Source organism: Balaenoptera physalus (assembly GCF_965194825.1).
Source record: "Balaenoptera physalus genome assembly, chromosome: 19".
Taxonomy (NCBI): domain Eukaryota; kingdom Metazoa; phylum Chordata; class Mammalia; order Artiodactyla; family Balaenopteridae; genus Balaenoptera; species Balaenoptera physalus.
The window spans coordinates 39,986,528-40,001,078 of NC_138900.1; the positions used below are offsets into that span (position 1 = coordinate 39,986,528).

The 14,551-nt window shown below is 54.1% G+C and overlaps 1 protein-coding gene across 10 annotated transcripts in view; it reads left to right on the top strand.

Annotated features, from left to right (window-relative positions):
* The window catches only part of SLC12A3 (solute carrier family 12 member 3), a 43,692-nt gene that overhangs the window by 19,751 nt on the left and 9,390 nt on the right, over positions 1–14,551 (top strand). For 4 of the 10 annotated variants that reach the window (XM_082436973.1, XM_082436977.1, XM_082436976.1 and 1 more), the window contains exons 18-25: positions 1–107; positions 1,571–1,653; positions 2,786–2,863; positions 3,551–3,652; positions 4,565–4,676; positions 7,050–7,136; positions 9,925–10,060; positions 11,547–11,614. In XM_082436973.1, coding sequence (XP_082293099.1) covers positions 1–107; positions 1,571–1,653; positions 2,786–2,863; positions 3,551–3,652; positions 4,565–4,676; positions 7,050–7,136; positions 9,925–10,060; positions 11,547–11,614 — 773 coding nt within the window. Of the gene's footprint in view, positions 108–1,570; positions 1,654–2,785; positions 2,864–3,550; positions 3,653–4,564; positions 4,677–7,049; positions 7,137–9,924; positions 10,061–11,546; positions 11,615–12,310; positions 12,401–14,380; positions 14,549–14,551 lie in introns of those variants that run through there. The other 6 variants (XM_082436981.1, XM_082436972.1, XM_082436980.1 and 3 more) reach the window with 4 other exon arrangements.

Here is a 14,551-nt window from a genome sequence, read left to right on the forward strand (position 1 = left end):
GCTGCAGGTCTCGGGAGGTTGAAGCCCAACATTCTGGTGGTCGGGTTCAAGAAGAACTGGCAGTCGGCTCACCCGGCCACAGTGGAAGACTACATCGGCATCCTGCAGTGAGTGAGGGCATGAGGGAGGCAGAGCCTGTGGTCTCTCAATTTGGGCCTTTGGAGTTTCCTGGGCCTTGGGAAGTAGAGCGGGAAGCAGTGGGTACTGTAAGAAGCTGAGTCCACTGGTTCGAAGCTGAGGAAGAAAAAGACAGTCTGAGGGTTCCCCACTCTGACCTGTGAGTCATAGACACCAAGATCAGCAGAAACAGGCAGGTAACACAGTGAAGTGGGCCCAGAGTGGGCATTAGGGAGCAGTGGGGATTGTGGCAAACTGGAGAGAACAGCTGCTACTTGGCTCCAGCTAATCGTGCCCAGGCAGAAATGTGGGCCCGGTGTTGCTAGATGTAGTTTTTCAGAGAAGATGAAAATGTGGGTTTTTAGGTGAAAATCTTGTGTCCACCTGGGGACTGCAGAAGACCTGCAGATGGCCAGCTCTCGAGCTGTGAGGTGGTACCTCTGAAACCAGGCCTCCGAGGAGGCGACAAGGTTGGGAGATGGGACCAGGGGGATAAATGCCCTAGGGATTTTAGGGTTAACTCCAAACTCTTTCTCCTTCAGCTCTTGCTGTGCAAGGTCCAGAAAATGCCTACCTGAGTTGTTTTCTGCATTGACGTGGTACAGAGAGGCAGTGTGCAGGAGCATTTAATGAACACGAGGCTGAGTGTTGGGGACCTGGGCCCTGCTTCCAGGTCTGCTGTGAACCAGCTGTATGACTCTGAGCAGTGCATCTCACTGCCTCTAACAAAATTACAACAGGAGGCAGTGTATACCTGCTTTTCAGGAACCCCCAGCTTCAACATGCCGAAACTCCAAATTGCTGGGTCCTGAAAGGCCCCTGTCCCAGAGATGTGTAATTAAAGGAGTCCAGAGAGGGCAGTGCTTAGCCTATTAGATTAGCCCTAGTGGTGGGCTCTTGGGCACTGTGTCAAACAGGCAGTAAATATACTTGTGGGGTGGGAGCCTTGTAGACATTTATATAGACAACCTATTGATGTCTTCATGAGCGAGGCTAGTCTTGTGTGCATACCTGTCCTCAGGGTTTCCAGCCTCAGCTATTTAATTCTAATCCCAGTTGGCCACTTCCTTAGTGTGTGTCATGGGCAAGTTACTCCCTAAAACTCAGGCTTTGCATCTGTCAAATGGAGAGAGTAATTCCCATCCCCACCTCTGTTGGCAGAGTTGTGAGGAGTAGCCGCATGTATCAGGAGGACAGGGCCTGGCCCTAAGACTGGCCTGACTCAGTTTTCCCCAAGTACAGGGTCTGTAGGATCCATAGTGCCACAGACGGTAGAGCTAGAGGGGTCCTGGGGGCCTTTCCAGTCCTGCCTGCACATTATACAGATGGGGAGACTGAGGCCCAGAGAGGAGGAAGGGTATGGGGGGAGGCAGGGTCAGTTCTAGACACCTGGCCTCCTGGGGGCTGGGGGCTGGGGCCAAGGGGAGGCTGACCCCACCTCCTCTCTTTCCAGCGACGCTTTTGATTTCAACTACAGTGTGTGTGTCATGAGGATGCGTGAGGGGCTCAACATCTCGAAGGTGATGCAGGCGCACAGTGAGTCCACACCCCACCTTCTTGACACCCCATCAAAAACAGAGCAGGATATCAGGAAGTTCTACAACCCATTTTTTTAAAGTGGTACAGGGAAGACAGGGGGAAATTAGTAAATAAAAGGTCACAGACTCCTAGAAAGTCAGCTTTTGATGGAGATCATCAGGTTTCTAAATGGAGAAAGCGAGGTCCAGAAAGGGGATGTGACGAGCTCAAGGTCTTGCTTCCAGCTGGGGCCAGAACCAGAACTGGACCTCAGAGGTCCCCGAATCATGATGAGAACTTTTGTAACCAGGTGGTATAAAGAGGATCTAATAGCCAGGAAAAAGGAAAAGAGAGGTGAGAGAGGGTCACGTAAAGACAACAGAGTATGAAAACACACCCAGAAAGGCCCTGAAAACTGGGTGTTTTGGTCTCCAGGACCAGGATTGGGGCACTGAGTAGGGATGTGTGTTACATTTAAAGTCACATGTAAACAGGCAGATCTGAATGAGTAATTTTTAGAGGTGTGAAAGAAAGAACGCATATGAAGACAAACGGGGAGGCGGTGCTGAGGGAACCGAGAGGTGTGAACGCCACAGGCTGGCCTGGGTCTTGTTCATCCGGGTCACCGAGGGCATGCCTGGCACCCAGCAGTAGTTCACTGAATATTTATGCAACCAGAATTTACAGAGCAGTGGCCACACTCCTGACCGGGGCTGCTCTAGGCGCTGGGCGTGCAGCAGGGAACAAAACAAAGTCTGCCCTTGAGGAGCTGACATTCAAGCGGGAAACGCACGGACCCAGGACTCACTTCAGGCAGCGACAGCGTCCTGAGGTGTCCTGAGGAGGCCAACACAGGGCATGCGGGCAGGAGGGCCTCTCTGAGGAGGGGGCTTGTGGCTAGAAGGGGAGGGCTGGGGAAAGAGAGCTCCCGGCCCAGGGGCCACTCACCGCGCCACCCACCACTGAGGCCTGGTGGGAAGGAGCGTAGCCTGTCTGAGCAGCAGAAGGAAGCCAGGTGGGGCCGAAGCGTGAAAGGAGGCAGAGGCCAGATCTGTGACCTGAGAGTCAGGACCTTCTTCCCAAGGTAAGGGGGAGCCTGGAAGAGCCCCAGGCAGGAGAGCCTGGGAACAGAGCTCCCCCTTTTTTGCAGTTAACCCCGTGTTTGACCCAGTGGAGGATGGCAAGGAAGCCGGAGCCAGTGGAGCCAGGCCGTCTGTCTCCGGCACGGGTCAGTCCCACCAACTCAGAGGCTCAGGGCACTGTCACCCTGGGAGCAGCTAGCGATGGGCCACCGGGGAACTTGGGCAAGGGCAGGAGGTTTTTGCTCGTGACAGTGGCACCTGAGACCCCTGGGATTAAGCAACAGGGAATCGGGGGTGGGGGAAGAGCAGGATAAAGACTGCCAGCCCTGCTGGAGAATTCAGTGTCCAGGCATCGTGGGACCCCCACCCAGTGGGCTCTGGGGCCCAAGTCCCAACCTCTCCGAGGCCCCCCTGGCCAGGCTCCAACCGGGAGGGGCAGCGATTCTCTGGCAGGCAGGGGAACCTGCAGTGCAGGAGCTGGGGGCATCCTGTGGGCATCTGTGAGGGGCACAGTGGAGTTTTTAAGAGAATGGCCCCAACCCCCCAGTGCCAACCAGAATCCCAGGAGAGAGAAGCTGGGAGCAGGGGAGGGACACATCCCAGCCCTGCCCATCCCGGGTCCCTGCTCCCGGAGTCTCGGCATCAGGAGGGCCCATTGACGGTGATCCGGGCCAGTTCCCCAGTGCATGCCTGCAGCAGGGGCTTCCGGCCACCGCGTGCACAGCCCCGGTGACGGCAAGCCCACCTCCCAGGGCAGCTCGCTCTGTTTCCAGACACACTCGGGTATTTGGATGGGCTGTGCTCCCATGTGACCTGCCCCTCTGCTCCTGCAGTGGACCCCGAGGACCTGGTGCAGGAGGAGCAGGCCAGCACCATCTTCCAGTCGGAGCAGGGAAAGAAGACCATCGACATCTACTGGCTATTCGACGATGGAGGTCAGCGCCCCCAGGACGCCGGCTCCCCGCCGGCCGTCTCCCCTCTATGACTTACTCTCTCAGCATGCCCTTCCTGGTCACTCTCAACAAGGCTTCTGGTGGGACCTTGGAGCCCAGCAAAGGGAAATAGGGGTCCCTGGGCCCACCACTGGGCTCACAGGAGCCTGGCTGGGCCCCTCTCTTGGCCCCATGCTTTTCAACTATAAAATGGGAGACTTAGGGGAGCAGCTGAGGTCAACATGAGGTGGAACCTTCAGACTGGACAGGCCCTTGGGGTCACAGGCACATGACATAAATGGGAGAGATGGCCTGGTGCACAGGAAAGCTATAGGGATATTCTTCACTTCCCAAAGAAAAACACTCTCTCCCATTTTTCTTAAAGCATATCATTCTCAGCTTTATTGTTCCCACTCTTGATTGAGTCCTAGATACAGAGAAAATGTTCTGTTCCAGTAAGATATATCCTATTATATATAGGATGTGATAGACAGTATTGAATGAGCACTTACTGTATGCTTGACGCTAAGTGCTTGCATGGGTTAACCTAATGCAATCCCCAGGTAGGAACGATTATTAACCCCCTTCACAAATAAGGAAACTGAGGCACAGAGTAGTGAGGTCATTTGTGGATTACACAGTGATAAGTGACAGCGATCTAGATTTACGTGTGAAATATCCCAATTATTAAATGCCAGCTCACTTATTTAAAAGCATCGTGCAGGCCAAATAAACCCCAGCCCACAGAGCCCGGTGTTTCACCCCTGGTTTAGTCTGGCACACTCATTACAGAGGTGGGTACACTGAGGTCCAGAGAGGGGAAGGGGTTTGCTAGTGGCAGAGCGGGGCGGGAACTGAGAGAGGGCTGGATACTGAGAGCATTTTCCTCTTGACTCATGAGACCCTCCTTGCCAGGCCTCACCCTCCTCATACCCTACCTCCTCGGCCGCAAGAAGAGATGGAATAAATGCAGGACCCGCGTGTTCGTGGGGGGCCAGATCAACAGGCTGGACCAGGAGAGAAAGGCGTAAGTGGGGGGCACTGTGTGGGTCGCGCGGGACCGGTAGGTGTCATCCCAGCACTACCCCAGCCTGCCCCCGCCTGCCCCCCTGCCCCGCCCTCCTCCACTGCCCCCGGGGGCTTGCCCCTCTCAGGTCACAGCCCTGGTGAGGAAGCTGTGGGCAGGAGCAGGTTTCTCCCCATTTCAGAGGTGGTTTTGCTGTCCTGTCCCCCTTTAATAAGATGCACATGCCCTAGTCCCGGCCATGACAGGGAGAGCTGTTAAATTTTAAACCCACAAACCTCAAGATTTGTGTGAAATGAAGGATGGAGAAGGCCCCTCCTCCTCAGGACTGAGGCGGAGCTTAGAATCTTTCAGGGTAATGTCCCCCCAAGCTTGGGTTGCTGCCCGTGGTGAGACCAGAGGTGACTTCAGTGGCCAGGATAAGGGGCAGCAAATCCTGAAGAATCTCTTGGTGAGAAGTGACTTAATTCTCCAATTCTGTGGCTGATTCTGTCTAAACAAGAGGAAGCAGGCCTGGCTGGAGTGCTTGGCAGGAAATGGCATCCACCAGAATTTAGTGACGTTGGTTTACTGGCTTTATTGGTCACGTCTTTCTGGCAAGAGATGCTGGTGTTCTGTTTAAATTGTGATGACAATTTCCTTTCAAGATGTATCTAAGTAAGGATGTGAGTTGACTTAAGCTGAGAAGGAAGTAAATAGTAGGCAGGTACACAGGTGTGGAGGTGGCAGGAATTGGGCAGGTGGCACATGTGTGCCTAGATTTGGGCACCTGCTTCTTTAGAGCAAGGTCAAGTGAGGTCTAAGGTCGTAGGATGGAGGACTGCTGGAGGGTGCAGCCGGGCTGGGAAGGATGGGGTGGGTGGCTTGCCTCAAATCATGCAGTTAATTAACCAGAGATAAAACCCTGCCCAGCCTTTAGTGCCCGCCATGACGCCCCAGGGTCAGGACCCCGTGGCTTGTGCCACTTTAGTCCTATGCCAGGACCACATCCCCACGACCCCTTCTGAATCACCCACTGCATGAGTTAAGGGCGACCAGCAATCCCATCTCGTCCTCACCCCCCACTGAGGACCTCTCTACCGGAGGGCCCTTCTCAGCAATGCAGAGGAGAGCATTGCCTGGGAGACGCAGCATCCGCTTCCCTGTGCTCTCCAAAAGGTAAACACACCTCGAAGGCTGCTTTGCCCTCTCGGCTTCCTGTTCCAGCTCCGACTGAAAGCTGGGTTCAGCAGGTTTAGTTTAGTTCAAGGCTGCAGCACTGTGGGGTCACAGGATGTCTTTCAAGCAAAGGGTGTGAAACCTCCTCTGCCTCCCAGCTGACTCTGGACCAGGCCACGTCCTCTGCCTTCCTCATGACTGCCTCCACCCAGGCCCTGCCCAGGCCTGCCAACCAGCACTGCACACCAAGATGTTTGCCCACAGCTCTGCTTTCCCGAGTTCACTCCCAAGTGCAGGGACCAGCAGTGGCTTGACAGCTGGGCCCCAGCCTGCTCCTTCGGGCTTGTCTCCTTTTTGTCCCCTAGCGTGCTCCACACCACCCCAGGCAGCCCGTCACTGCTCCCACTCCATCCCCTGCACCCCCATGTCTTTGGTCATTTGGACTCCCCCCCTGGGGTGCTCACTCCCCACCAACTAGTCCTGGGGCATCACCGACGCTGTGTCCTGCCCCGGGATTCTGATGCAATGGGCGGGCTAGGGCCGAGGCACGTGTACTGTTTAGAAGGCTCCTTGGGTGATTACAGTGTGGACACCCTCTTTGGCCTGTAACAGTCTTACCCACCATTCACCATCCAGCCAGATCACCAACTCCTCTGTGAAGCCTTCCCTGACTGCCGCAAACCACAGTTGGCGTCTCCTCCCTGTGGATGCAAAGTCAGGGCCCTCTGGCTTGCTGCTCCGGGTTCTGTACTTAGTTCATGTGTGTTATCTGTTTCCTCAGCCACCCTGAGGAGTTTCCTGCATTTGGCCTCCCGTCCCTTAGACCCTTCCTTCTCAAAGTGTGGCCAGTGAACCAGCAGCCTCACATATCCTGGGAGCTGGTTAGAGATGCAGAATCCCAGGTCCCAGCCCAGACCAGCTGGATCAGAATCTGCACTGTAACACAATCCCCCAGCAGGTGCTCAGACATTAAAATGTGAGGCGCCCTAGTCCGGAGGTGGCCACCAGATACTTAGGACAATTCCTTTCCCATGTCACTCATCATCACCTGACCTGCTTTATCAATATTCATTTATTGTCTGCCCTCCTCCCAGGTTAGAATGTAAACTCCCCGAGGGCAGGGTTTTTTTTTGCTTGCTGCTATATCCTCCACAGGAGCTCAATAAAAACTCATTGAATGAATGAATACATTAAAAAAAAAAAATCTCCGTCTCCCAGGATCATTTCTCTGCTGAGCAAGTTCCGGCTGGGATTCCACGAAGTTCACATCCTTCCCGACATCAACCAGAAGCCGCGGGCTGAGCAGTGAGTCTTCTGTGTTGGGGGTTCCAGGCAGAAGGGTCGGCCCTTTCTGGTGAGCCAAGGGCAAGGACATGGTCCTTCCTGCCCCCACCTAGACTGGGCTCATGGAAAGAAAGAGGAAGGGTCGAGTGTGCAGCCGTTAATTTCTGTTCGTGTTTCTTCCCCCTGCCTGCTGGTCCTTTGCATATCAGAGCTGTGGTCTTTGCCAGAAACACACCTGGGCGGGAGGCCGAAGAATGTTCACATTTATGCTTTTCACACACCAAGTGTTTTTGAAGCTCTTACTGGTGCAAATCATGGCTATTCTGCCCCTCAAGCAGAAGCCAGTGTTTCATCTGCCAGGGACCCCCACCTACCCCACAGACCTGGGGGCTGAGGGAGTCTCCAGCTTCACACTTCAGGAGCCCAGGCTGCTTGCTATTCACAAAAGGCTGATTTTACCTACACTGGTTTTCTTCAGTTTTCTCCAACGCCTGGATTGTTTTCATAAAGCAGTGGTGCTCAAACATCAGCATCACCTGGAGGGTTTGTGAAAACACAGCTTGGGGGTCCTACCCCCAAGATTCTGAGTTAGTAAGTCTGGGGTAAGGCCTGAGAATGTGCAATTATAACAAGCTCTCTGGTGCTGGTGCAGGCACCTCACTTTGAAAACCACTGTCTTAGACAATCCGTGTAACATGCTTAACTCGGCGCCCAGCCCAGAGTCGATGATCAATCAATGCTGGATTTGTGGCTTCTGCCTGCTTGTAGCTTCTGAGCTCTTTCTGCATCTCGACCTTTCCCTGCAGTCCCAGTCCGCTACAAGCTGCCTCCTTCCTTCTCTGGGCATTGCTTAATTTAAGTGCCTGAAAAAGCGACTGTGACTGGCCCAGCTCATCCCTTCCTGCCAAGCTAAGGTAAAGGCCACTGGAAGGCCTATTTCTTGGCTACCTTTGGTCCAGTTGGCAGTGGCCAGGAATGGCAGAATCATATGCCCCGAAATACACAGCTAGAGGGTAGCTCCTTCTGCAGGGGCCATGGCAGAGGCACATCCCCTCCACGGGGCTGAGGGGTGCTGGAGCAAACAGAACGGAAGGTGCAAAGGCCCTGAGGCAGAAACATGGCAGCTGTGGCCCCTGATGTTATATTAACCCACTGGCACTTGGAGGGGAGAAGATGTCGAATGGTCTGAGGGACCACTCCCACTGCCCGCCCATACAATGGCAAGTGGGAGGACTTTAAGCAAACTCCTGTGTGAATTTGTATCAGGGCTCAACTGTGGGGCCAGAAGGGATGATTTACTTTCCTAATGATTCAATCTTATATTCTTAAAAGAAGACATTTACAATAGGATTGCTTTATGTCAATCTGTCTACATGAGGTTTTCCAGGACTCTATCTTCTCCATAAAGTAAGGTCTGTCCTGACCTCTTTAGCCCTTGTTTACCTGGAGAGGGAAGGAAATCAAGAAGAGAAGAAAGGAACTATTTAATAGTGATGGATATCCTGACTCTCCCATTTTCTCAGGGCTGTGCTTGAGCTACAGGGGCAGAGATGAGTACATTGCAGCCCTGCCCTGCAGGGTTTACCCCGGCTTAGGTGTAGGGAGGACATCAAGAGCCATCAGAATGCTGCAGACAGGGACCAGAATGCACAGGAGGAAAGGTCGTCTCTGCTGGTGGAGGAGCAGAGCCTTGAGAAAAGCCATGAACAGAGATGGGGGAAGACGTTCCTCAGTGGAGAGGATAGCGCAAGCCAGCATGCAGACCCCATCCAGCACATATTATCTTTAAGCCCCCCTTTGTCCCTGCATCTGCCTCCACCTCCTGGACCATTTCTCTCCTCCCTTGCACAGCCAACCTTCTCCAAAGTGATGCTACACTCTTTGTGGCCGCTTCCTCCCCATCCCTCATTCTCCAGCTCACTCCAGTCTGGCTGCCCTCCCACTGCTCCACTGAAATCACTCTCTCCAGCCTCGGCCGTGACCTCCGCACCACCAGATCCGCAGAGCCCACTGCTGTCCTCATCTTTCTCTGCCTCTCAGCGGCATTTGGCACAGCGATCCTTCTTGAAACAGTCCTTCTTTTGGCTTCTAAGACGCCACCCTCTCCCGGTTCCCACCTACCTCTGTGGTCCTTCTTTCAGCATCCTTTGCTGGCTCTTTCTCCTTTACCTGACTTACACTTGTTGGCATCCCATTCTCCCCTGCACTTGCCTTGCTCCGGACACACGGGCTCCTTCGCTGCTCCTCAAACAGCCCAAGCATGCTTCTGCCTCAGGGCCTTTGCACCTTCAGTTCTGTTTGCTCCAGCAGCCCCTGCCCTGTGCATAGCTGGCTTTAGAAGGACGGGCATCCTTGGGTCCAGGGAGGTCTTCCTGCCCAATTAGTCCCCATCCCGGTACTCAGTTTGTGCCTTCATAATACTTCCAATCTGTATTTATTTGCTTATTTGTCGCCCAGCAGACCGTGAGCTCTGTGAAGATGGGGTATGTTGTCTGGTTTGTTCACTGTTGTGTAGCACAGAGCCTGGCACAGAATAGTGCTCAGTAAATACCTGGGGGACAGACAGGTGCGTGGAGGTGGATCACAGGTTGGTCTTCGTGGACGACTTGTGGAAGTTCTGTTGAAAGTCAGACCCACCCATCAGCGCTGAATTCAACACAGAGGCTGCTTTGATGTAAAAGGCAGCGTCAGAATGGGTTTCAGCCTGAAATGTATGTCCCTGTGACACCCACTTCCATCTGCCTCTGAGGACCTGGTTTCCCTGGAAACAGGCATCTCACCCGGTCTCACTTGCTCTCTCTGTCCCCAGCACCAAGCGGTTTGAGGACATGATTGCGCCCTTCCGCCTGAATGATGGTTTCAAAGACGAGGCCACGGTCACCGAGATGAGGCGGGACTGCCCCTGGAAGATCTCGGATGAGGAGATTAACAAGAATAGAATCAAGGTGCAGGAGAGAGAAGGGCCTTGCTGGGGTGGGGTGGGGGTCCAGGGGCTCCCAGGCATCAGCACCTGTGCCCCATCTGTCCTGGGCTTCCTTAACCCCCTCCCCGACCCTCGATTCTACTCTCCCCGCCCCAAGCCTCTGAGGTGTCCTCAAGCCATACATGCTCGGGCTGACGGGTGACCCTGTGGTTGATCTCGGAGCCTCCTTGGCGTGGGAACCTGGTCCCCCTGCCCATTTTGAGTCACCACCCCCCACCTCCCGGCCGTGGCAATGGACTGCCCGAAGTCCTTCTCCCTCCCCTCCCTTGTTCCTCCATGTGTGCAGGAAGGGATGCATAAGGCAGGTGGTGAAGGTCAAGGCAAAATTTGTCCTGTGGGCCAACAGAGCTGGCTGATCTTCTCCCCTTAGCTGCAGACCCCGCCCCGCTTCCCAGGCAGCATCTTCAGGACTCTGACAGGGCCTAAGGGAGAGTGGTGGCTGCCAAGGCCATTTTTAGGTGGGGTGAGCAGTTGGGGGCCTGGGGACCACAGTCCTGCTCCCCGTGTGCTCTGGGGCAGTGGTTCTGAGGGGCAGTGTGACATTTGGTGACTTCTGGAGACATTTTTGGCTGTCACCTCCGGGGGCGGGGGGCGGGATTGCTACTGTCATTTAGCAAGTAGAGGCCTGGGATGCTGCTAAACACCCCACCGGACAGGTCCACAGCGAAGAGTGATTCCACCCAAAATGCCGACCGTGTGACATTTAGGTGAACCCACTTCCCCTCGGTTTTCCATTCTCTCACATGGGGTGTCCGTCCACTATGAGACCCTGAGTGTCAGTCGTTTCTGAACAATTTGGAGACAGGCCTTGGGGTGGGAGGGAGCCCCACACAACCCAGCACCCCCCCAGCTTTGGGGAATTCCCTGACCCAGCAGCCCTGAGGCCCCAGACCCTCCCACAGCTGCCCAGCTCCTTGGAAAACGCTGAGTAAAGCGTCGTGTCCGCAGAAGGCTCTTGCCCACTCTGTGACGGGAGAGGTGGGGCCATCCACCCCTGCTCCAAGTCCGCCTTATCAAGTGCTTCCCCTCGGCCTGGAGCTTTTGCATAGATCATCTCCCTCAGGCCTCCCCACATTCCCCGGGAGAGGGCACTGCTGTACCCATTGCTCAGCTGTGGACAGTGGCGCTCAGGGAGGCGAGGTACCTGCTCAGGCTCTCTGCCAGGGACTCTCAGGGCTGAGATTTGAACCCAGCTTTCCCAGCCATGTGAGGTGCTCTTCCCTGCCATGATCCGCTGCTCATGGTAATAAAGTCAGGAAGGAAACACCCAGGGGCTTCTCCAGGAGGTGAGCTTGACATTCACTTACCTCCTCGGGGGTGGGAGAGTCTATAATAATTTAGGGGCCACAATTCACACCCCTGGTTTGAGATGGTCACAGAGGCCCCTGGGCTTGGCCGGGACCGCTCATCGGACATGGGAAGTGACCACGTGGCTTTTCCTCGCCCAGTCCCTTCGGCAGGTGAGGCTGAACGAGATTCTGCTGGATTACTCCCGGGATGCCGCTCTGGTCATCATGTAAGTAGCGCCCTGCGGAAGGAGAAGCCTGTCGCCGAGCCCAAAGGCGTCAGCTCTGCAGGGGTGGCCGCTGGCTGAGGACCCAAGCCTTCCCCTGTGAGGATGCAGGGCCCCAGGCTCCTGTAAACACAGCCCGGGTGTCTCCTCACCACGCGGCCAGGCCTGCATCTGCCCCATGCACCTCGCCTGAGCGCCAGCTGGCAGAGGTCTTGGGGCCCCAGTGTCCCAGGTCTCACCGACTCCCCTCATCACCGCTTTCCCCTTATCCACTGCTTTGTCCTGCCAAACTTGGCTTGACAAAGGGGACCCAGCTCATTCCAGAAGAAAATCGATTCCTAGTTGTTTGGGAACCACCCAGCCCTCCTTGGCCACTGGCCACCCCCAGTTGATGTTGGTGCCAGGTCTAGGCAGTGGAAGCAGAGCCTGGCCCCAGCCCTGGCTATTCCAGGCTCCGTGCCTGTCAGCCCCTCGGGCTTCCATTGCTGCTGCTTGTGTCTGGTTAGGAGCTGCCTCGCTAGGGCAGGTATTGGCTGAGGCTGAGTGGAAGATGAGGGGAAGGTGACAGTGGCACAGGGAGTCTCAGGGTGGCAGAACATGGCTGGGAAAGGCCCAGCTCAAGAGGCAATGTGGGCATTTGCCAAGCGGAGTACCTGACATTTCCTGGGGTGAGCCACCTGCGGATTCCGGATTCCGCAGGACAGCCGTGAAGCCTGCGGAACCTGTTTGTTCATACCCGGAAATCAAGATGGAGCACACGATTTCCAGGGCCCCGCGCACAATGAAAAGGTGGGGCCCCTTGTTCAAAAGTGATTAAGAATGTCAAGATAGTGACAGCAGAGCATGAAGCCCAGCCTGGGGCCTTTCTCAGTGGGGGGCTTTGTGAATGCACAGGTGGCTGCCCACGAAGATGGCTCTATGAAGCCACGCTTCCTGGAGCTTTTAGGAAGATCATTTTTTGTACAAAGAAAGTGCTTCATGTTGCCTTTGATGTGGGGACTGTGGTATAAGGAAAGTGGTTTTATCTCCAAGCCTCTGGCTAACATCTTGCAGAAAATGTTTCTAGGGCCGGGTTAGCCTGGCTGTAGACTGGGTCAGACGGCAAGACGGTGGCCATGGCTTCACCCTGGGATGGCTCCCCGACTTTCCCTGGGTGTGGCACCTGTTGTGTGCCAGCCAGGGGGTGTGGGCGTGCCAAACCACCTCTTCCTGAGTGCCACCTCCAAAACAGATTTACGTTTTGTCTCTGCCATTGGCCAGCCCACTGTGTGGCCTTGGGCAGGTAACCCTCCTTCTCTGAGACTCAGTTTCCCTGATTATAGAGAAGAGTTAAACTAAATTATTTCCAAGACTCTTTTTCACGCTAACATGCTATGATTCTAAGTTTATTTGCCATTAAAATGAGTCAGTCTCTCAAGCAGTAAGATGAGGAATTTCATCCAGGGAGGTGACTACCTGCTGGCACCTCTCCCTTCCCACTCCTGCACCCCCTGGATCTCACAGGGAAAACCAATCCCCCACCCACCAGTCTTTGTGGGATTGGCTGATATAAATAATCAGGAGTCCAGTCACCTTAGAGGAGAGGCCTGCACACAGCGTCCCACCCCATGGTGGCGGCCGCAGCTGTTGCCCAAAGGGGCCCTGGCTGCCAAGCCAGCTCCACTGGGAGGGCGCAGCAGCTGCGCTGCTCAGTCTCCAACCCAGAGACGTGCCCCTAAAAAGTTCACTCTGAGGGTCACCTTCATCAGAACCACCGGGAGACCGTGGAAAACGGCAAATTCCTCAATTCCTTCCAGATCAGGGCCTGGGGTGGGGCCCAGGAGCCTGCATTTCCCAGAAATTCAAAGGATGAAAAAACCCTCCCAAGCCTCCATGAAATGACAAAAATCACATTTTCCAGCACGTCAGAGAGCGCACTTGGACTCTTTTCTAGAGCAGCTTTGAGGCAGAACTGGCTCGTTTGCCGTCTGCTAATCAGCGGTTTATCTGATTAACGGCCCACAGTTGAGCTCAGCTTAACCTGCACTGCTGAAAAACCAGCCTTGCAACCAGCCCAGCAACCTTTGACCACACTAATAACCTACTTCTGGCATAACTTTTGGATCTAGACTCCTCTTTCTTCTATAAAGGCTCCCTCCTCAAAGCCAAATAGTAGTAGTCAAAATAATAGTAATCAACATTGCATTTTATCGATTGAGCCTCTATGACACTCAAGGCATTGGGCCTTATTAATTTTATTTTTTTATTTTTAAACAATTATTTTGAAGTATAGTTGATTTACAATGTTGTGTTAATTTCTGCTCTATAGCAAAGTGATTCCGTGTTTTATATATATATATATATATATATATATATATATACACATTTTTTAAAAATATTTATTTATTTTATTTATGGCTGTGTTGGGTCTTCGTTTCTGTGCGAGGGCTTTCTCCAGTTGCAGCAAACGGGGGCCACTCTTCATCGCGGCGCGCGGGCCTCTCACTGTCGCGGCCTCTCTTGTTGTGGAGCACAGGCTCCAGACGCGCAGGCTCAGCAATTGTGGCTCACGGGCCTAGTTGCTCCGCGGCATGTGGGATCCTCCCAGACCAGGGCTCGAACCCGTGTCCCCTGCATTGGCAGGCAGACTCTCAACCACTGCGCCACCAGGGAAGCCCCCACATTCTTTTTCATATTCTTTTCCATTATGGTTTATCATAGGCTATTTTTTTTAAGGTTTTTTTTTTTTGATGTGGACCACTTTTAAAGTCTTTATTGAATTTGTTACAGTATTGCTTCTGTTTTATGTTTTGCTTTTTGGCCACGGGACGTGTGGGATCTTAGCTCCCCGACCAGAGATCGAACCTACACCCCGTGCACTGGAAGGCGAAGCCTTAACCACTGGACCGCCAGGGAAGTTCCTATCACCGGATTTTGAATATAGTTCCCTGTGCTATATAC